This window comes from Phoxinus phoxinus (assembly GCF_949152265.1).
Source record: "Phoxinus phoxinus genome assembly, chromosome: 24".
Taxonomy (NCBI): Eukaryota; Metazoa; Chordata; class Actinopteri; order Cypriniformes; family Leuciscidae; genus Phoxinus; species Phoxinus phoxinus.
The window spans coordinates 13701997-13724997 of NC_136899.1; the positions used below are offsets into that span (position 1 = coordinate 13701997).

The 23001-nt window shown below is 37.6% G+C and overlaps 2 protein-coding genes across 6 annotated transcripts in view; both read left to right on the forward strand.

The window, feature by feature from the left end:
• Nucleotides 1-11671, forward strand: part of rttn (rotatin) — a 55188-nt gene extending 43517 nt beyond the window's left edge. For 4 of the 5 annotated variants that reach the window (XM_079601864.1, XM_079601866.1, XM_079601867.1 and 1 more), the window contains 6 exons: nt 937-1063; nt 3961-4166; nt 4346-4622; nt 10229-10332; nt 10817-10886; nt 11034-11533. In XM_079601864.1, coding sequence (XP_079457990.1) covers nt 937-1063; nt 3961-4166; nt 4346-4622; nt 10229-10332; nt 10817-10886; nt 11034-11116 — 867 coding nt within the window. In that variant the 3' untranslated portion in view covers nt 11117-11533. Of the gene's footprint in view, nt 1-936; nt 1064-3960; nt 4167-4345; nt 4623-10228; nt 10333-10816; nt 10887-11033; nt 11534-11560 lie in introns of those variants that run through there. The other variant, XM_079601865.1, reaches the window with a different exon arrangement.
• Nucleotides 11614-21458, forward strand: cd226 (CD226 molecule). The gene is made up of 6 exons (XM_079601870.1): nt 11614-11742; nt 13462-13788; nt 17488-17844; nt 19407-19503; nt 20006-20060; nt 20184-21458. Exons 1-6 carry the CDS (start codon nt 11676-11678, stop codon nt 20313-20315), a joined length of 1035 nt encoding a protein of 344 aa, XP_079457996.1. The 5' UTR covers nt 11614-11675; the 3' UTR covers nt 20316-21458.
• Nucleotides 21459-23001: the final 1543 nt, after the last annotated feature.

Genomic DNA, 23001 nt, shown 5'->3' on the forward strand with positions numbered 1-23001 from the left:
ACATTGTCATCCTGGAATATGGCCATGATACATCTTACATGGTTGTTTAGGAAATGAAAAGCTACATTTCTAATTCAATTTGATTAGAAGAACTTTTGCCAAACATATAACATGCTATAGAAACATAATAATAAGCGCAATAAAGATCTCGTCTGTAAGAATGACCGCTAGATCATTGTTTCCCCGTCCCCTCCTCATACTCGACGCTCGCGCAGGTTGCCAGTTTAAGGACACACAACGGGAACGAGCGCAATTGACAGTGAAAGCCGAGGAGACTTACACACTGAAAGTTGATGAGTTGATTTATCCGTGTTTTAATATGCTCTCGTTCATAGAGATTTTTTTGATGGATACCGAGGCTTTTTAGGTTGGGTAGAATCTGCAATCTCTGACCCAGTTTGATTGCTTGCTGCGATACGCTGTGTTTCCTGTCAACTAGCATCCCCGGGTGTCGAAATACTATTGGGTGAACTGGCTGTGGGCGAGATCACACAGACCAAAAAAAAGAACCAGACATTCTAACACGGAACGTACATTTCAAAGTAAAATAACTGGCTGTAGAAGTGTTTTTCAGAGACACGAGTATGTGAACTCAGCATGTTTCCTAAATATCTCCAAACATATTATGGTATTTTTATGCTTTAGTAGAGTGAAAAAGTTACATGCAGCACCTTAAAGCATTTGCCCATGTAAATCCAAAACGTGACTTTTAGTGTGTAATAGCATATGAATTAATTTACAAATTAAATAAATTTTGGGATTTACTAATTACATTTAACAGTCTTTTTAGTGATTTTAAAGATTAAACTTAAGTGAGTGTTAGCTGTCAGCTAAGGTAATGTAAATGTTATAAATGAGCATGAACAATTAAATATCCAATATTGACTGATTAATGACTCTCATTTGATTAATGAATGAATCATATTCTCCTCACAGGCTGTGGCTACAGAGCTGCGTCTAGCAGCGGTGCTGTTGGCCCTGTGGCCCTGGTTCCTGCTGGACGACCTCACCATGACTTCAGCCCTGGAACTGCTCTGTGTCTACACTGCTAACTGCACAGCTGGTCAGTCTTCTGAGAGGTGGAGAGGAACGAGAGTGAGAAAGGGGGAATGACAGAGAGAAAGAGGATTAGAAAGTCAGAGACAGGGTGCTGAGATAATGTATAAGCTTTGTGCTCACTGTAACCCTCTCATGAGTCATGTGCCGGTACAGTGAGAGCCATTGTGTGCAAAATGTAAGGCTGATATGAGCCCGACAGCTACAGAAAGGATTGTGTCATAGTCTTAAGTGTGCTGCCAGATTACTGGAAGGAAAGCTAGGATGGAGCATTTGTGTTAAGGGGAGGTTCTTCAGGCATAAATGCTTACTTTGGCTGGATTGAGCAGTTTTTGGGAGCATGTCAGAAACTTGTATTTGTATACTGTATCAGTGTAGAACGTGTCAGTGATTATAGTAGGTACTATTTGCTTTTGACGTGATGCAATACGACGCTCACATCCAGTGTAGGCAAATGTAAGCAATTAAGTGACTAAATACCAGTGGGCGGGGCCTATGCTGCGATGATGGTGTGAGGATTCGTCAATGTCTTGCTCTGGAGGCAGTCATATGCAAATGCGCTTCATAGATCAAGCAATATAAAATGAGCTGTTTTTGAAGCTTGATTAAATAAATGCTTTGTTTATAATGAGGAGGACATTTTAAGATATGAAACTTGGAAGATGTCTTAATGCTACAAAGACCTCTTATATGTCAAAACATCAAGGCAAATTTGATTTATCATGCCATGACCTGTGGTCCGTCCTTCGGATGAGACGTTAAACCAAGGTCACTCAGTGGTCATTCTCTGGCACTTCTCGTAAACAGTAGGGGTGTAACCCTGGTGTCATGGTCAAATTCCCTCTCTCTGCCCTTATCAATCATGGCCAAAAATCAAAGTTTCCAACCTTCAATTGGCTCCATCCTGGCACTGTTGTCCAGTTGGATGCTGCACATTGATGGTTGGTGAGGAGAGACCCCTGATATGATTGTAAAGCACTTTGGATGTACAGTATTACATAAGAAAAGCGCTATATAAATGCTTCATTCATTAATTTGACTGAAATGAATGTGAAATTAATCTAATTGTCAGATTGAAGTTAATGGTCACTTCCTCTAATTAAAGTTATGAAAATACAAAAATAAAATAGCATTTAACATTTCATGGATAATTTAGCCTTAAGTTAGAAGCATTTTTATTTATAACAACCTCATAAGAAAAGGGTCTGACGATTACCAACCACTGTTGATTATATTAGACTAGATTGTTAGCTGTAGTACCTCCCTTTTCTATAAACAGAGAATATATATTATGTATTAGGAAAAATCTAGAGAAAACTAGGAAGAAATTCATCCTTCAGATTCAGACACTTAAATATAAATCTGTTCGTTAATCTTAAAAAACTGCATTGTGTGTAAGAGCAAGACGGTTACACATGAAAGCATTTGCACGTGTGTGTGAGTGAGAGAGACTACCGGTACTTTTGTACATGAAAGTGTCTGTTCGTTAGTGTGTTTACCTAAACACAATGATTGCTCAATGTCACATATGTGATCTCATGGAAAGCTGTGCTTAAGCACAGGATGTGGCTTCACACCTGTCAGCAATGCATGGGCGTATAGTCAGTTTGTACGTATATGTCTGTGGGTGTGCATGTGGGTTTAGGCCTATATTTGTGTGTGCGTTTGGGCTGTCACTATAGTTTAACCGCACTAGGCTAAAATAGCGTGCATCATGTGTGGTGTTTCTCAAGGTCTGTGCTTACAGCAGGTGATGTTTAAAGTTCATGAGCTTGGTTCATCAGTTATGGAATCAGCCCTCCAGCAATTTTCCTTCCCATCATACTCTGTCCTGTGTCACTTTTATTGTATAATACATTAACCTGCGACACACAACCTTCATTCTTTCATCTGGCCGATTAATATTGGATTTATTCTGCAAGCAAAACCCTGCTGAGTTCTCTCAATAATCCAGTAGAATAATGTTAAATGATTCACCCACCGCCATGCTATTCTTAAAAATATGTCCGTCAACTTACCCAGAAGTGAGACATTTAGTGGTTTTGACATTGTACTAAATGCAGCATTGTTAGACCTGGAGGAAATACATTTTATCTAGATATATTTAGAATTATAATACAATGGAAGTTTCCATTGAGTTTCGAAGCTCATTGTTACTGAACTGCGCGGTGATATTTTTAGGCAGTAAAGATGCATTGATTAAAAAAGGGTTGTGTGGTTGTAGATCACCGGCAGTGTTTCCTGTAGCACTATCCTGCTGCAACAAAGGGCAGAATTTTTTATGTATATATATTTGATTTAAAAAAATACAGTAATATTGTGAAATATTATTAGTTTAAAATTTCTTTTTTCTTTTTGACTGTTTTAAAATTCCTGTGATGGCAAAACTGAATTTACTCCAGTCTTCAGTGTCAAGTGATCATTCAGAAATCATTCTAATATGCTGATTTGGTTCATCAACATTTCATCAAACATTTCTTATTATCATCAACCGTTGTGCTGCTTAATATTTTTGTGGAAACCGTGATAAATTTTATTTTTTTAGGATTCTGTGATAAATAGATATCAAATACTTTTTTTTTTTTGTAACAATATAAAAGTCTTTACTCTTTACTGTCACTTTTGACCGAATTAATGCATCCTTGGTGTGTGTGTGTGGCAACGTGTTTAAAGCTAAATGTTATTGTTATGTAAGGGGTTTGGCCTAATTTTAGGGTTTTGGATGGTTAAGAAACATTGATCAACAGTTCTGTTTCTGTTAACAGGTTAACGCACTTTTATAATCTTTCTGAGATAGTTACTTGGTTTCTTGTAACTCTTTGTATACGTTATAGTCTTTGTACACGTACTATTTTTCCATAGTCATGTTATCTCTTTCTCTGTCTGTCTCTCATTCTCTTTCAGCATGCAGTGCTTTATGTAGCAGCAGTTGTAGCCCTGGCTCAGTTCAGGCTGTTCTTCCTAAGACTGCGGTCACAAATTCACTGATGCATGGAGTGATGAAACTGGCCTCCCAGGTTGCCCCTGACAACAGCAGCATCCACAGTCTGGCTTTCTCATTGCTGGCCAACCTGGCCATCTCAAGGGACTGCAAAGGGGCTCTGCTGAAGGTAACTCACTGGCTAATGTTTAAACAAGACAATTCAGGGGAGAAGGAAATAGAACCACTGCAGTCTATACAGTAAATAATATAGTTGAGAACTTCTGGTTGCAAATCCACTTTTTAGTTTCATAGAGAAATTCACAAAGGGAAGTGTTAACAAAAGCTTCTTTCTTGCTCTTTCCCTAGAGTAACTTCCTGCAGCACTTCCTGTCTCTCCCCGTGCCTAAGGCGGGTGGTCGAGGTGGTGTTTCGACAGGGGATCCTCTGTCCCTGTGGCTCAGGCTGCTGCTGAACGTGTCGTTCGGGGAGGACGGACAGCAGATGATCCTCAGGCTCCGAGGGGCTTTGGAGCTGCTGGTCGAACTGGCCCAGTCCAAACACACCAGCACTAAACCCACCATCCTGCTCATTCTCCACAACATCTGCTTCTGCTCCGCTAACAAGCCCAAAGTCTTAGCCAACGGTATGAGCGCTGGATTAACAGGGTTTTAGATGTTAATGGTCGACCAACATGTTTCTTTTTGAGTGGTTGATGCCAATGCCAGTCTCTAATAAGGCTCAGCAGGCATGGTTAACAAAATAGCCAAATGTTGTCTGAATAATTGGCCTGGCTGATATATCAACAAGTTTTTTCCCCAAAACATAATAGTAACACTTTACAATAAGGCGTTATTAGTTAACGTTAATGCATTAACTAACAATGACTTATACATTTGTTACCATTTTTATTCATCTTTATTAATAAGTTAATAAAAGTACTGTTCATTGTTCATATAAGCTCAATTCCATTAAATATTAAAGGGATAGTTCACCCAAAAATGAAAATTCTGTCATTAATTACTCACCCTCATGTCGTCCAAACCCATAAGACTTTTGTTCATCTTTTTGATGAAATCTGAGAGCTCTCTGTCCCTCCATAGACAGCTATGCAACTACCACTTTGATGATTCAAAAAGTTCATAAAGAGATCCTAAAATGAATCCACATGAATTAAGCGGTTTAGTCCAATTCTTCTAAAGAGACTCGATCGCTTTATATGATAAAACGATTTAATTTAGACTTTTATTTACATATTCACATATTAACATTGATCAGTGAACATGAACAGAAGCTCAGCCGAACCGTCTTGACGCGTGAGAAAAACCTAATTGGTTCTAGCTGAAGCTCAAATGTGCGTAGGACAGAAAGCTCTCAGATATCATCAAAAAGATCTTCATTTGTGTTCTGAAGATGAACGAAAGTCTTACTGGTTTGGAACAATGAGGGTGATTAATTAATGACACAATTGAAATTTTTGGGTGAGCTATCCCTTTAAACAGATACAACTTTGAGTTTTAATAATGTAATAGTGAATGTTGAAAGGCGGCACGGTGGCTCAGTGGGTAGCACTGTCCGCTCACAGCAAGAAGGTCACTGGTTCAAGTCCTTTCTGTGTGGAGTTTGTATGTTCTCCCTGTGTCAGTGTGGGTTTTCTCCGGGTGCCAGCCACAGTTTCACACTGTTTTATGAGTACATCCACATCATGTCAAGTCAATCATTCATCTTATTTCCTTCACTTTCTATTTAAAAGAAATTGGGCGGAAACGTTGGTTTAATGTGTAAACCTATTATCACTCCATTGCGGCTGTTGTGACACATCTGTACGTCAGTGTTGTGTGTGTGTGTGTGTGTGTGTGTGTGTGTGTGTGTGTGTGTGTGTGTGTGTGTGTGTGTGCGTGTGTGTGTGTGTATGTATGTGTTGCCTATGGAAGTAAAATAATGACAAATGTTTTTGAAATAAAAAAGCCTGTTGAATTGCACTACTTGAAAAAAATATGCATTGCATTAACCATGCTTGCATTTTAATGCATTGTATTTTTAGGCCTCGCATTTTTATGGGCTGAAATTCAACATGGTTGTATATTTAAGCTGTGAATATTACAATTCAAAACATTTCAAACACATTTTCATTCATAAAAATTCAATAATCCATTTTCACCTTTCATATTTCCCTTCCAAAATATTCAAACTGTTAAAAAATACAACCTATAATATTCAACGGGCAATTTTCGGTCCACTTTATTTCGCTTTACAAATTCGCTTCCACAAATTCAGTGGTTCAAATTCGACAGTAAATTCAACAGTGACCTCCAGGAACTGCAGGAAAAGCAGTAGATTACCGAGCATAATCTCCATCTGCTGTTAATCGATCTCACCAGCAGGGAGTGCAAGCGCGTGTTGTTGACGAAGACCAGAGCAACAGTTAGAGCAAGCCATTCATTCATTCATAAAACTGATTTATAGAAATGTAAGTGTATTTGTGATTATTATGAGGGCTGTTTTCATGTTTAATTCAGTGTCTTCACGGTCCCTGTGTAGTCTACATGCATCTTTCTCTACGTGAACAAGATTACAATGTTATTCCCCCGATGCTGATGTACAGAACAAATGTTACATTTGAGGTAGACATATATTTCTCTTGGTTGTTTTGCCTTAACTTTATATCGCGACGATGTGCTGCAGTACTGGGGTTTCCCTCAATAATTCAGGATTGCTGGACATAACGCTTAACGTATACTAATGGACTATTGATATAGTGATATAAAAGACCAAACTCACACTTTATTGAGAAGGCTGTACTATATGGCTACAGGCAAGCAGACTCAGAATATGAACTTAACACGCAAAGTTTCACGCGTTTCCCGGTCATACTGGTTATAAAGTTGGCATCTATTGTTGGCATGACATTCGCACATTTAGGGGCCGTCTCTAAAGTTGCATACGACATTGGTATACACGTTTCTAACTTCAATAGCATTGGAAGAGAATGACTTGCAGTCATAAAAACAACTGTAAGTGTTCATGTAGGTGTCAGGCATGATGCACACCTTTTACATTTTTTATATTTATTCATATAAATAGAAGTTTGCTATTGAAGTTAGAAACGTGTATACCAATGTCGTATGTAACTTTAGAGACGGTCCCTAAATGTGCGAATGTCCAACGTCAAGCCAACTTTATAGCCATTGGCCAGTAAGTTATGTAACTGGGAAACGCTTAGCGTGAAACTTGCTTGCGCGTTAAGTTCATATTATGAGTCCATCTGCTTGCCTGTAGCCATATAGTACAGCCTTGTCAATAAGGTGCGAGTTTGGTCTTTTATATCACTGTATTAGTCCATTAGTATACGTTAAGCGTTATGTCCAGCAATCCTGAATTATTGAGGGAAACCCCAGTACTGCAGCACATCGTCGCGATATAAAGTTAAGGCAAAACAACCAAGAGAAATATATGTCTACCTCAAATGTAACATTTGTTCTGTACATCAGCATCGGGGGAATAACATTGTAATCTTGTTCACGTAGAGAAAGATGCATGTAGACTACACAGGGACCGTGAAGACACTGAATTAAACATGAAAACAGCCCTCATAATAATCACAAATACACTTACATTTCTATAAATCAGTTTTATGAATGAATGAATGGCTTGCTCTAACTGTTGCTCTGGTCGTCGTCAACAACACGCGCTTGCACTCCCTGCTGGTGAGATCGATTAACAGCAGATGGAGATTATGCTCGGTAATCTACTGCTTTTCCTGCAGTTCCTGGAGGTCACTGTTGAATTTACTGTCGAATTTGAACCACTGAATTTGTGGAAGCGAATTTGTAAAGCGAAATAAAGTGGACCGAAAATTGCCCGTTGAATATTATAGGTTGTATTTTTTAACAGTTTGAATATTTTGGAAGGGAAATATGAAAGGTGAAAATGGATTATTGAATTTTTATGAATGAAAATGTGTTTGAAATGTTTTGAATTGTAATATTCACAGCTTAAATATACAACCATGTTGAATTTCAGCCCATAAAAATGCGAGGCCTAAAAATACAATGCATTAAAATGCAAGCATGGTTAATGCAATGCATATTTTTTTCAAGTAGTGCAATTCAACAGGCTTTTTTATTTCAAAAACATTTGTCATTATTTTACTTCCATAGTTGCCATAAGTGTGTGTGTGTGATGGATCACTTTTACACAGGGAGTGTTAAATTCATCTTAACAGGCTGGAGTCTGTCACAGATATATATACAGTCATGGCCAAAATTGTTGGCACCCCTGGTAAATATGATCAAAACTGGCTGTAAAAAATTAATCCGCATTGTTTATACTTTTGATCTTTCATTCAAAAAATTGCCAAAATTCTAATTGAAGCAAGAGAATTGAAAGTGGGGCTAAATCACATTATGAAATAAATGTTTTTCTCCAAAACACGTTGGCCACAATTATTGGCACCCTTTTATTAAATACTTTTTGCAACCTCCTTTTGCCAAGATAACAGCTCTGAGTTTTCTCCTATAATGCCTGATGAGTTTGGAGAACACCTGACAAGAGATCAGAGACCATTCCTCCATACAGAATCTCTCCAGATCCTGCAGATTCCCAGATCCATGTTGGTGCTTCTTCTCTTCAGTTCAGCCCACTCATTTTCTATAGGGTTCAGGCCAGGGACTGGGATGGCCATTGCAGATCTTGGTTTTGTGCTCAGTGACCCATTTTTGTTTTGATTTTGATATTTGTTTTTGGATCACTGTCCTGTTGGAAGATCCAAACATGGCCCGTTATAAGATTTCAAGCCCCGGCTGTTAGGTTTCGATTTTTTTATCTGTTGGTATTTGATCCAATCCATGATGCCATGTATCTGAACAAGATGTCCAGGACCTCTGGCAGAAAATTAGGCCCACAGCAGTAAAGATACAGCAGAGTATTTCATTTTACACATGGGGTACTTTTTTATCCCTGTGTGCACCCATCTTAAGTGTTTGCACAGAGGACAGAGGGACAGAGGAACCAAAAAAATAGCTTTTTTGGCAGCAAACACTTAAGATGGGTTTGGTGCACACAGGGATAAAAAAGTACCCCATGTGTAAAATGAAATACTCTGCTGTATCTTTACTGCTGTGGGCCTAATTTTCTGCCAGAGGTCCTGGACATCTTGTTCAGATACATGGCATCATGGATTGGATCAAATACCAACAGATAAAAAATCGAAACCTAACAGCCGGGGCTTGAAATCTTATAACGGGCCATGTTTGGATCTTCCAACAGGACAGTGATCCAAAAACAAATATCAAAATCAAAACAAAAATGGGTCACTGAGCACAAAACCAAGATCTGCAATGGCCATCCCAGTCCCTGGCCTGAACCCTATAGAAAATGAGTGGGCTGAACTGAAGAGAAGAAGCACCAACATGGATCTGGGAATCTGCAGGATCTGGAGAGATTCTGTATGGAGGAATGATCTCTGATCTCTTGTCAGGTGTTCTCCAAACTCATCAGGCATTATAGGAGAAAACTCAGAGCTGTTATCTTGGCAAAAGGAGGTTGCAAAAAGTATTTAATAAAAGGGTGCCAATAATTGTGGCCAACGTGTTTTGGAGAAAAACATTTATTTCATAATGTGATTTAGCCCCACTTTCAAATCTCTTGCTTCAATGAAAGGTTAGAATTTTGGCAATTTTTTGAATGAAAGATCAAAAGGATAAACAATGCAGGTTTATTTTTTACAGCCAGTTTTGATCATATTTACCAGGGGTGCCAACAATTTTGGCCATGACTGTATATATATATATATATATATATATTAGTGAATGTTGAAATTAACATTATAAACTAATAACGAAAAATACTTCTAATGCAGTTTTTACTTTTTGTTAAATTAACAGAGCAAAAACTGCATGTGGCGAACAGGACGAGGCCGAGGGCCGTGAGAGAGCGTTCATTTTGTATTTATTTATTAAAGTCTTTAAATGTTCGCCGGTTCCCAGTGTTGTGTGTAACTCATTACAAGTAACTGGAGTTACGTACCGTAATCAGATTACTTTTATCAAGTAACTAGTAAAGAAACGCATTACTTTTAAATTTACTGCAAAATATAGTTACTTTTTCAAATAAGTAACGCAAGTTACTGTGTTCTACCATTTATTGACTGACAGCTCTCCTGTCCCCATGTTCAATGTAGAGAAAAAGTGTGTGCGTGTGATGCTTATTTATACACATATATGTAAATGTAAATATGTCTTTGTATTTCAGATAAAGCTGTTGAGCTATTAGTCTCTTGTCTGAGCAGTAGCTCATCAGATATACGTACCATAGGAGCTTCAGCACTTTGGGCTTTATTGCACAACAATCAGAAGGTAACGTCATTTATTCAGTGGCATTCAGTTGTTATAAAATGCTTTTTACAAACAGTTAAAGGGATAGTTCACCCAAAAATGTAAATGTCGTCATCATTTACTCACCCTCATATCGTTCCAAGTCTTTCGTTCATCTTTGGAACACAAATGAGTATCTTTTTAATGAAATCTAAGAGCTTTCTGTCCATCCATTGACAGCCTATAAACTAAAACTAAAAACTACTATGCAACTACCAGTTTTAAGCCACAGAAACGGGTTTGGAACGGCATGATTTTCACTTTTGGGTGTACTATCCCTTCAATGAATTATTGGGGGAAATATTAAATAGTTGTACTAGACTCAAGCGACAGTTCTTTAGCAGCGGAATGTGAAATAAGACACTATTCATGATCATTTTTATAAACACAAATTACATCTGAGTCACACACTTGGAGATCCGTCTCACCCTTTATCTTCCCATCCTGCATGTCTCCTCTTGCGAAGGCAAAGGCCACTTTGAAGTGTCCTTCCATCAGACTGAAAGTTGAAGAGGCATACGTGTCCGCCAGGAAAGGTGCGAATATATTCAGTTTGATCATGAGAGCCTCTCGTTTTTACTCTTCAGATGGTACTACAGCAGTAGATGCATCAGGATTGGACCTTTTTCTGTGAATGTGTGGTAATTCTGTCTGTTTGTCTGTTTGTTTGTTTGTTTGTGTAGAAGAAGAGCACAGAAGGGACAAACCCCTGAACATCTATCTTCTGAAGTGCCTGAGAAATCTCACACACATCTTCAACTCTTAAGTGCCTCACTGGTGATTGAAGTCACCTAATAATGTGAATGTATATTTATGTTTTGGTACTTACTATGAAACCGTTTTTGTATATTTTTGTTTTGTAGTAAATTAATAAATGAACTGGTTTTACAGTAGACGCCTCTCCATTTTCCAGCTGTCAGATCGGTATGACTGGATGATGAAATCTCAATAATTATTTATCACATGCACTGTAAAAGGACTAGTACACCCAAATTGTATTATTTCACCATTTTGGGTGTACTGTCCCATTATGAATGAATCGCGTCATTATTTTTGTTTTACTTTTATTTTGATGTATTCTTATCATAGGGGAATTCAGCAATTGGTTTCAAATCCGCTCTTTCAGTTTCAGTAGAACAAACAAAAAAAAACTGTGAGCTAGAATTCTGGCCATTGTATTTTGGTGAACTTAACACCTCCTCTGTAACAGTGTTTAACAGCTGATTGAGGAGGTGATTGCAGACTCTTGCAGCTGAACACAGATCGTGCCTGTGGTTCGCCTCAGTCCCGTCAATGCTGTATTCATTCTGTCTCAGAGGAGCAAGATGGTGGCAGTACAAAGGGATTACTGGTACTTCTTGGTACTCATGATGCCGCTCTGTTTTCTGAAAGGTAATGTAGTTTTTTAGCAAAGGTAGGAACCTTTGCCTGTAGTTAAATGCTTTGCTATAAGCAATTGTTTGTGCCTTATTGGTCATTTATATCTATATTTCAGGACGCGTAAGCATGAATGGATTTTATCTTGCATTCATAAACAGTGTTCCTGTTTACGCACGAGTTCAATTGACTGTTTGTTGATGACGAATATACATTAAAAAAGTTTTTTATAGACTATTATTGAAGGAAACGTCTGCAGTAATTGATTTTGCTTAGTTTAAAAAGGAGATATGTGGTTACATTGAAAGTAACTTTCATTTGTACTTGTGGTTGTTGGTTACATTGTATTTTGTACCCTTATAAAACTAAACGTGTGTGTGTATATATATATATATATATATATATATATATATATATATATACAAATAAAACAGAATGGTAATTTAAAATTTATGCAAATCTGAAAAAAGGTCGTAATTGATGTAATATTTATATAATAATATAAGTGTCTACTGTCACCTTTGAAATATTTCATGTGTCCTTGTAGAATGTTACAGAAAATTCTATTGAACTTTTTCAAATAATCATAAAAAGTCAGTTTCCGCAAAAATGTGTTTTTTTTACAGTTGCTAGGACACATTTCTTAGGTCACTTTTTCAAAACTCTTCACACAGTTCTCCTAACCAACTTTCAGTTCGGCACAGCAGTTCATTTCAAAATGCACTAAAACTACCACATCACTTCATACATGTCTCAAATCAACACAACACTAGCAAATGTTGACAGCCAACAAACATTTTATCACCTACAAAACAATGACCTACAAAACACTACACATTATACAGTTTTCCTCTGTAAATGCTTTCTTACCTCTCTACTGTTTAAAATTCACGGCAAACTAGAATGAATCAGACATGATGCCGTATATGCTTCAATACTTTATATATTTCCTCTTTTTTAATTTCAAAGTACAAACATTTGTCTACACCATCCACCAATACAGATACAATAGGAATTGGCTGTGGTTGGTCCAATTGTTTTTATACCATTTCATTTTTAGATTCAAAATATATTTCTTTACAATATTACTGTAGAAATGTGGCAAAATGCTGTCGTATACAGTTTTTTTATTATGTTATTGTTTTGAACTTAAGTTTAACAGTTTTGAAAACAGTTTGTAAGCATGTGCAAATTGGCCTGTAGGTACACAGAGTTTTGGCGGTTGTTGTGTCGAAGTGAGACAAGAATTAATGTACTTTGAAAGATGTAGTCACTGAATGCATTTTGTGCCAAAGCAATGATAAATGATCCACAGTTTAGCCCACATATAGTTTCTGTTGTGCTCTGTGTGAAGAGTTTTGAAAAAGTGACCCAAGTATTGAGAAATGTGTCCTAGCGACTGTAAAAAACTGTAACACAGCACTGTTTTCAACTGATAATAATAATAAATGTTTCTTGAGCGGTAAATCAGCATATTAGACTGACTTCTGAAGGATCATGTGACACTGAAGACTGGAGTGATGATGCTGAAAATCCAGCTGTGCCATTTTAATATATATTTAAATGAATAATATTTCACAATATCAATGTTTTACTGTGTCTTTGATCAAATAAATGAGACGAGTGAGTTTCAAAATAGCTTTATTGGCATTGGTGTAAGTAATACGATATTTCTACTTTGTGTCTTTTTTAAATCCGTGTCTGCCTTCCCACACTTCTGCAATGGTCTTCTAGGCTCTGTTCAGATGAAAGCCCCAGAATCAACAGTCACACTGCAGGAGGGAATGGTATTGGACTGCCTGTGTCCGTGGACTGGCCAGCTCACTATGGTCTCTTGGACTAAAGAGTCTCTTTCACAACCTTTAGCTATTTATCATCCTCAGTATGGCACCAACTTCGAATCATCTTATGACGGTAGAGTGGAGTTTCTGAAAACCACCCAGATGGATGGCAGCATTTCCATAAGTAACGTCACCGAGGATGACATCGGCCAGTATCATTGCTCTCTGCAGACATATCCTCAGGGTTCATGGACAAAAGACACATTAGTCGAAAAAACAGGTGATTGAAAACATTTCACTTTTGCCATCTTCGGCATTACATATGAAGACACATGAGCTAATTAATGGTTAGCCAATATATACCGCCAATTTTGTTTAAATTATGGGACGACAATTTTTTCTGTTTGGCCGATAAGTGTCAGAAAATACTTCTTTTTTTTTTTTACACTGCTATGAACGCAGTAGCCTACCCATTCAGCAAATGCGTTTATGCAAACGCAGCCTTCATTTGTTTTGTTTAACAGTTCTATCTAGAATATTCGGCATGAAAAGCAAGTTGCGATTGTAATGTATTTCCGAGTGAAACGGCTTCTCCGAACAAGAAAAATGTAGGGTGGGATTTGATTTTGTCCATCAGGAATTTGTTGGATTGCTAGGTTTGCTATTGCTGTGATGTCATGTGATTGACAGGTTGCCCCGCCCTCGTGCCAACACATCGTCAGAGAAGAGATGTCGTTGCTTGAGAGAGGGGATGTTATTTTGATTAAAGAATACAAGGGCATATGAATTACAAAATATATGTGCACGGATAAATCATTTATAGTAAATAATCAAGTCATCTTATATAGCGCTTTTAACAATGTAGATTGTTTCAAAGCAGCTTCACAGAGATAAACGTATAATTTAAGGTAACAATCTATTGTTTTGGCTTTATAGTGGTTCTTGAATAATGTTATTTTCCAGCTAAAGTTAGTTTTGATTGATTCACTTCCGTCGAAATGATAATTTGTTAATAAATTAGGGGCCGCGCTAACTAGACGACACCGTTCTCTAAACTGACTTTAAACGCAAACCTGTGATAAACGCTAATGGCGCTCACGTGCACATCAATAATTAATTATATAGTCATGTGCATTTGAATATATGTGCGCAGGGTTGTAATTCCCTACAAACCATGCCTAAACAAAATACTTGTCTTGCCTATACATTTTGATACAGAATTGTATTTTATTTTATCACTTCGGGGTAGGTACGCGAACCGTATTTTCCCACAATGCTTTATCTGTAGAGTGGTAAAGGGATCCTCCATAGGGAGAGGCTAGTTGGCACTTCAGCACTGCGTTGTCATCGGGTCCAGGCGAAGGTCCTTCGTCAGATCTGGATACGGCAGGCTGCGGGAAAACCTCGGGATAAACAAAGACTAAAATTAGCGTAGATGCCATTCATTTTATGATGTAACGAGTACATCAGGATTTAAGGGAAGTGTTCCCAGTTCCGGCTGACCTAATCTATGCAGCCTAACATTGAATTATAGAAGTCTATAATGTATTATGTGAATACTAGGTCAAAGAGATGTGTCTTTAATCTAGCTTTGAACTGACAGAGTGTGTCTGCTTCCCGGACAATGGTAGGAAGACCGTTCCAAAGTTTTGGTGCTAAATAAGAAAAGGATCTACCGCCAGCAGTCGATTGTGATATTCTAGGTATTGTTAACTGGCGGGAATTTTGAGATCGCAATAGACGTGAAGGACTATAATGCGTTAAGAGCTCGCTCAAGTACTGCGGAGCTAAACCATTTAGTGCTTTGTAAGTAATCAGCAATATTTTAAAATGTATACGATGTTTAATAGGCAGCCAATGCAGTGTTGACAGAACGGGGCTAATATGGTCATACTTCCTGGTTCTGGTAAGAACTTGAGCTGCTGCGTTTTGAACTAGCTGTAGTTTGTTTATTAAGCGTGCAGGGCAACCACCCTGTAGAGCATTACAATAATCTAGACTTGAGGTCATGAACGCATGAACTAATTGTTCCGCATTTGTCATTGAGAGCATATGACGTAATTTAGATATATTTTTAAGATGGAAAAATGCGGTTTTACAGATACTAGACACGTGACTTTCAAATGAAAGATTGGTATCAAAGAGCACACCGAGGTTCCTAATCGACGACGAAGACTTAACAGAGCAGCCATCAAGTGTTAGACAGTATTCTAGGTTATTACATGTGGAAGTTTTTTGTCCAATAATTAGAATCTCTGTTTTTTTTCGAATTTAGTAGCAGGAAATTACTAGTCATCCGATTTTTTTATATCAGCTATGCATTCCGTTAATTTTGTGAATTGGTAGGTTTCGTAAGATTTTGAAAAATTATACAGCTGAGTATCGTCGGCATAACAGTGAAAGCTAATTCCATGTTTCCTAATGATATCTCCTAATGGTAGCATGCCATGTACAGAGTGAACAGCAGCGGTCCTAGTACTGAGCCTTGTGGTACGTCATACTGAACTTGTGATCGATAAGACATCTCATCATTTACTGCTACAAACTGATAACGGTCAGATAAGTATGATTTAAACCATGCTAGTGCAATTCCACTAATGCCAACATAGTTTTCTAGTCTATTGAAAAGGATGTTGTGGTCAATGGGGTCAAATGCAGCACTAAGATCGAGTAACACTAAAAGAGAGATACGACCACGATTGGATGATAAGAGCAAATCATTTGTGACTCTAACGAGAGCTGTCTCGGTACTATGGATGGTCTAAATCCGGACTGGAAATCCTCGCAGATATCATTTCTTTCTAGAAAGGAACACAGTTGTGAGGATACTACTTTTTATCTTTGACAGATAAGGCAGATTCGAGATCGGCCTGTAATTGACTAATTTTGTATGATCAAGTTGTGTTTTTTTAACAAGCAGTTAAATCATAGCTAGCTTAAAGGTTGTTGGTATGTATCCTAGAGACAAAGATTAATTAATGATATTAAGAAGAGGATCTATGACATGATAGGGTTGAAAAATAAGCAGATCTAGCAGCTTTTAAAGCCTCTCTGTAAGCAATCGAGCTCTCCTTCCATGACATCCGAAATACCTCTAGTTTTGTTTTCTTCCAGTTGCGCTCCATTTTTCTGGCTGCTCTCTTAAGGGCCTGAGTGTGCTCGTTGTACCATGGCGTTGGACTATTTTCTTTAACCTTCTCTAAGCTATCTGGGATGCTGAGATGATGAAACTAATTAGGAAGATTATTGATAAAGCAATATTTTGTGGCAGAAGTTATAGGTCTAACATATTTATAACACGGAGTCGGCTTTGCAGCCTTGGCTAAATGTAATTTACATGATAATACAAATACTGCACTATTCCATAAAAAAATTAAATTGTTCATTTTGATTTCATGGTAACATTGTCATCCATGTATTATTTACTGTCTTTAAATGAAATGGCGTGATATCATATATGGCCAATCGGCTTTATATAGTCCTTCCTTCTCTCTTAAGATAGCGGCCAAAAAAAAAAGTCCATATTGGTCGCGCACTAAATTCATTAGGTGTAACCCAGAATTGTGATACTAAATTATACAGTGTGAATTACTTATTAGATTAACAATTTCAAATGTTATTGACTTTATGTACCAGAGAAACAAGCACGCAACCATCTTTAGAAATTTGTGTTTGAACTTCTGTTTTTGTGATAGATCTGTAAATTTCTATGGCATCGCTGTCGATGAGTAACTACGTACTGTAACTGGTTTAGTGGATTTACTTATTGTAGAGTTAATGAAAGTTATGAGCATTGTAATGTTTGAAGAGGATGTCAAAAGATTTAAAAATTAGCGGTTCATTTTTTAATCCGCAAAATCTGAACTTCATGCTGTGGAAATACAAACCGGAAGACAGAACACAACGAGTGCAGTGTCGAAAAGGGGCGGGGCTACATGTCTATTGATCCCGAATAACATTTCTCCTACTTTTTTTCTAGCAATCACCACCACCATCTCTATTCAACCGGACACTAAGTTGGTGGTGGCAGAGAACGACAACCTGACCATTAAATGTGACCTTGTCCACTACGGTGAGGTTTTACAAGTAAGCATAGAGAAACTGAACACTGAGGAGGGCAGTAGCAATATTATAGCAACGTGTCAGGTGCTGAGCGAGGGAGTGGAGCTGAATGAGTTCGACAGTAGAGGACGAGTGAACTGCAGTGATGCTTTGGAGTTCAGTCTACACCTCACCAACATCATTAAAGAAGACGGAGGATTGTACCGCTGCAACTTCAGCACAGACGCCGGTTTGCAGTCCACCACAGTCCTGCTGACCACTCTACCTGCTCAAGGTAGGACAAGGATGGGACTCTTTCTTTCCTTTCCGCACCTTTTTGTCCACACTGCGTCCTTTTAAGAGAATGACCAGTACAAAAGGACATTCATGTGTCCAAACTTTTGAATGGTAGTGTTTTTAAGTAAAAATCCTATCATGCAATAATTTTCTGTTAAAAATATGATAATTATTTTAAAAAACAATAAACAGATCAAATTTTTTGACTGAAATATGATAAAACAAAATAATTATAATTAAAATGTTTGGTGCTGAATTGAAATAAGATTGTAGCTTATTTTAATGCTTGTTTTGTTATTTGTAACATTTAACTTATCTTGAGGCCCCCTAGTGGGCCCCGGCCTTCTGTTTGAGAACCACTGCCATACTAAAGTGAATTTTTACAGACAAAAATAGTTTAAACCCTTAAACGCATACCTCAGTTCTTTTAACGACCTGGGATGTCATTCATTACCCTCCCCCTCATTCATTTTTTAAAGTTAGACATCAAAATCCTTAGTATTCCCTAAATGTATTGATTATAAACAATTGCAGAATCATCAGCAAAACTTTAGCGATTTACTGCGGAGCAAGTACTGAACGCAATTAAATATTAGTGTCACTGTCACTTGATGGTGGATCTGGTGAAGAAGCTGTCAGCGATCAAAATATTGATTTTGAAAGTGTTGAAAATGTCTAGTTTTGATAAAATTATTAAGATTGTGAATATGAGCAGATGCTGAATGTACTGGGAAATTAGCTCTGATGATGGTAAAAAGCATCTGCTCAAATTGAACTCTTCCAAGTTCCAAAGGGTAAAAAAAATATGCTTTATTTTATTCCTTTGTCATTGTTATTAAAATATCAGGAGAGTTTTGTACTATTACAGCAGTTAGAGAGCCATCTGTGTTAAATATAGAACCGGGTCGCTAAAGTCCAGAAAATGTAATAATAATTGACGAAATATACATGCATATAAGGGTTAGCACAAAATATGAAACTGACTGTCCTGAACCAAATTGTAAAACATCTGCGTTTGCACATCGCCTGTAGCCTATTACAGGGTTCATTATCAAATCATCCAAGATGATTATGACGAGGAGTACTATTATTTAACTGAAGTTATGATTAGAAATGCCTTTATTTGAATGTATTTTTATCCGCCGGGATGATAGAATTGACGTCATTACGTGATGACGTAAAATAACTGGTGAACCGGTTCATTGAAACGAACTGTCCGAAAGAACCGGTTCGTGGAAAAGAACCGGACTTCCCATCACTAGTGTGAATGAACCGCACTAAAACAGTATTTTGTGACTTTTGAATTGATGTAATGCGATCTCAAGCATAATGCAGCGCAGTGATTGGATTAAAAAGTGAATTCTCATTAATAAATGCAGAGAAATGCTCTGAAACTGATGATGCATCTCACTTTTCATGACGTTGGTTCAACTTTGCTTTTCAAACCAGAACGAAATGGCTCCAAAAAAACACTTCTCCCATAATGAGTGCAAATGTGTTTTCATTGTCTTGCAACCTATAAATATCAGTTAACATTTCAAAAAATGTCTCTCGTTTCAGATTTGAAGGGTCTTCCTTACATGCTGTATGTGTATATTGGAGGAGGGCTGGTCGGTGTCACTCTTCTGGTGATTTTATTAGTGACGTGGCTGAACAGGTATGTCATCTTACTTTATTAATCATAATGATGTTTTTTCACTTTAGGTTCAATCCACCTCGTGAGGATTTGCTTTAGCAAACAGCCAAAAGCATAATTTCTTATTTTTTATATGGAAGTAATTAGAGGTAACAACTAAATAGGAAGTATGAACAGATTCATTGCTGGTATAATAGCGCAGACTTGTGTTCTGTGCATGTTGTGACTGAAGGTTGAAAAACAATGCATTGCCCATAGCTTTCATTAGGTATGAAGATATAATCGTCTGGTTTGTGAAGAGGTCTCCGATAACTGGCTGTGAAATCCCTCGCCTTCACCATATGTCCAGCACACTTGCTGCCAGCCTCACCAAGTTTTATACTGAGCGTGCAGTTTGTTGTTTGGCAGTGAAGCGAGCTTATCTCCATACGGCAGTGTTTGCTTAATAAAATGATTAAGTAGCCTTTAATGTCGGTCATCTAGAGGAAACAGTCACTCAAATTTCTAAACTGTTTTTTTACAGGATGAAAAGGAAGAGGGAGGACTACAGAATCAAACTGCACCCTGCCAAAAGACAGGTAAATGTCGATCAGTTTCGCTTAGCTGCCGCGTTCTCCTTAACTAATGAAAAACCCTTAACACAGCAGTACTAATGCTTCTTTTATTCAGAACTCAAACTGAATGTTTTCTTTCTGTGGCAGCGTAACCCATACGATCATGGCTGTGTCTATGACAGGATGAAAAAGGGGACCCAAAGTGGGGCGAGAGATAAAGAAATATATGTTAACTTTCAGGTAGTGAGGGCTCATAAAAAACAAAAACAAAAGAGATGAGATGCCACCACTCGAGAGTTCAAACTGATAAATTGGCGTCTACGCGGGAGAACTATCTTTTGGCTGAAGAGCCGAAATCATAAAACACAAACCAAACACCAGTGCCAAGAAATGCTTTCGCACCTGAATACTAATGGATGGATCAGAGGGGAAATTCTTAATAATGTAGAAGATTAATGGAGCCGTGTGTATAATTTGTCATTTGATGAACCGCTACCACCACCATCATCATCTTCATCATCTTCATCAGTGCATTAACCATTCAAGCCTGGCCCAGAACCCACATTTCATGGCATTTCATTGCATATGGTGCTGGATGTTTGCTCTTCATGTGCACATTGTGGAAAAATGTCCTCTGTGAAGACTGTGTGACAGGTAATCTGCTTAAGAAGCTTTCTGGACTGTATCAAAGCCATATATAAGCTAAGCACGGTCACTCTGAACAGACACCGAAGCAACGCTTTAGCTTGAGTGACTCTAATTATCAAATGATTGGATCTCAGAGCTTTTGAGTGGATGAATCTTCTCAGAATCACATCCTTGTCTCGTGTCTCAGTTTGAGTTGAATGCTTTCTCTCTGCAGAAATGGACGTACCAGCCTCACGAGTGAAAACGAGGATACGAAGGCTTCATTACTCATAGGTCGAACTGACAATGCTCAGCTTACAGGCGGAATATGATTTGCATTGTGAGGAATAATGACTTTAAATGATTCGGATCATTCAAGAGCTCAGGTTTGGCGTTTGAGCACAGGGCACTTAACATATACAGGAATAAAATGAATCACATTTTGATGCTTCAATCCTATCCTCGATCTCACAAAGCAATCTGTATTTGATAACAAAACAAAAATTAGGCTTGGTACTCTGAAAAGACATGGGATTTGGCTTCATGAGACTGTATTATGCCTGAATGATGGTGTTTAAGACTTATATAAAGATATTAACATTTAATGTAGACTTTTTGCTTTTCTTATTTTTTTATATACTCGTTTAAATATCAAGTATGAAGGGAAAGATCACATCTACATTTCTAAAGTTTGGGGTTAGTAAGATTTCTTTTATTTTAAGAAGTTATTTTATTCAGCAAGGAGACAGTAAATATTGCCATTTTAAATAAACGCGGTTCTTTTGAACTTTCTATTCATCCAAAAAAAATATATAACTTTTTCAATATTGATAAGACGTGATTCTTGAGCACAGAATATTAGATTACGGTATTTCTGAAGGATAATGTGACACTGAAAACTGGAGTAATGATGCTGAAAACTCTGCGTTACCATCACAGGAATATAATTTCACAATATTACTTGTTCTCACTGTATTTTTTAAAGAAATATATATACACATATTTTTGGTAATTATTTCTTTATCACAGACGCATTGTATTCAGGGGTTTCTGTAAAGTCCATTTTATTTTACTCAGTAAACATTGACACATCCACACAGGACAAAATCTACGTAATGCCTTAAAATAAAACATGGATTAAAAACAACATACAATTGCAAATAAGCATACACACACAAACTAAACCTGGTGTAAATCCTATAACACAACCAGAAAGACATCTTACAAGAAATGATTTCTGGAAAAATCCCAAAGGGAAATTCCCGAACAATGGAATATCATGGTATTAAACAACACAGTGTTTGACCAAATATCCCTTAGAAAAGGACATTCCCTTTTTAAAGACATTTTTAAATGATGTACAATGCATACTGTAAGAAAACAGGTTTGATTCACATTCAAGTGCTACTAAACGCTGCCTAGAATGAACCTCTGAGTATCAGCAAATAATTACGTGTGGAAAAGGGAAAAAAAATGACAATTCATAATGTGCTTCTAAAACATTTAGCTCCACATCATGACGCATGTTATTATTCTGGTCAAATCAGGTTTTTCTACCACAATGAGACAAAAGATCAACAGTCATTTAAAGGTATTTTATGGTCAAGTATTAAAGTAAATTGATTGTCTCACTGAATGCATTATTGTTTCTGTGCACACTTCTATCATCCTATCTATACAAGACCATTTGAAAAAACCCAAAGACATTCAGAAGAGTTGAGCATTTTCCTGTGCGGGGAGAGAACGGATATTTTGCTCTGCTTTTAGACGAATGCAGCGTCAACAGATAAACGTAATTGGGTTATACACATGTTGGATGGTTGGAGGGATGCTAATTGAATCAGCGTTCCAGCCAGAGTCTCAGTCTAGCAGAGTCTGAAGGCACTTCTGCAGTGTGAGAGGCTTCAGATGAACTGAACCTCCCATCCAGTGTGTAGACACTTTTCAGAAATTAACTTAATAGAAAATACGGTTGTTTTGGGGGGGGGGGGGGGGGAGGGCATTGGACAGAATAGTTCATCCAAAAATGCAACTGATCATTTTTCACCCTTGTGTCATTCCAAAACCTGTCTGACTGTCGTCGTCTTAACCCTTGCGACCAGATTGACCTCAGATTAGTAAATGATTCATTCAGACTGTGTTTTTCAAAAAAAGGGACGGTCACACGACATTCTATTCATAGGCATGTGAATGCTGGAGTCCGGAAATGTTAGTTTCACATTTCGTTGCGTTCCAAAGTTGAAGTTTAGGCTACGTCGACATTTATCCGGATGCGTTTGAAAACTATACTACGCATAGGCCTACGTAAAACCTCATTAAAACAATGAAAATTGAGATG

Excerpts from the sequence above, each read along its gene's own strand:
- cd226 (XM_079601870.1), top strand. The coding sequence starts at position 11,676 with ATGGTGGCAGTACAAAGGGATTACTGGTACTTCTTGGTACTCATGATG. Across the intron at positions 11,743-13,461 it reads GCCGCTCTGTTTTCTGAAAG|GCTCTGTTCAGATGAAAGCC; the intron begins GTAATGTAGTTT and ends ATGGTCTTCTAG. Across the intron at positions 19,504-20,005 it reads TTAGTGACGTGGCTGAACAG|GATGAAAAGGAAGAGGGAGG; the intron begins GTATGTCATCTT and ends GTTTTTTTACAG.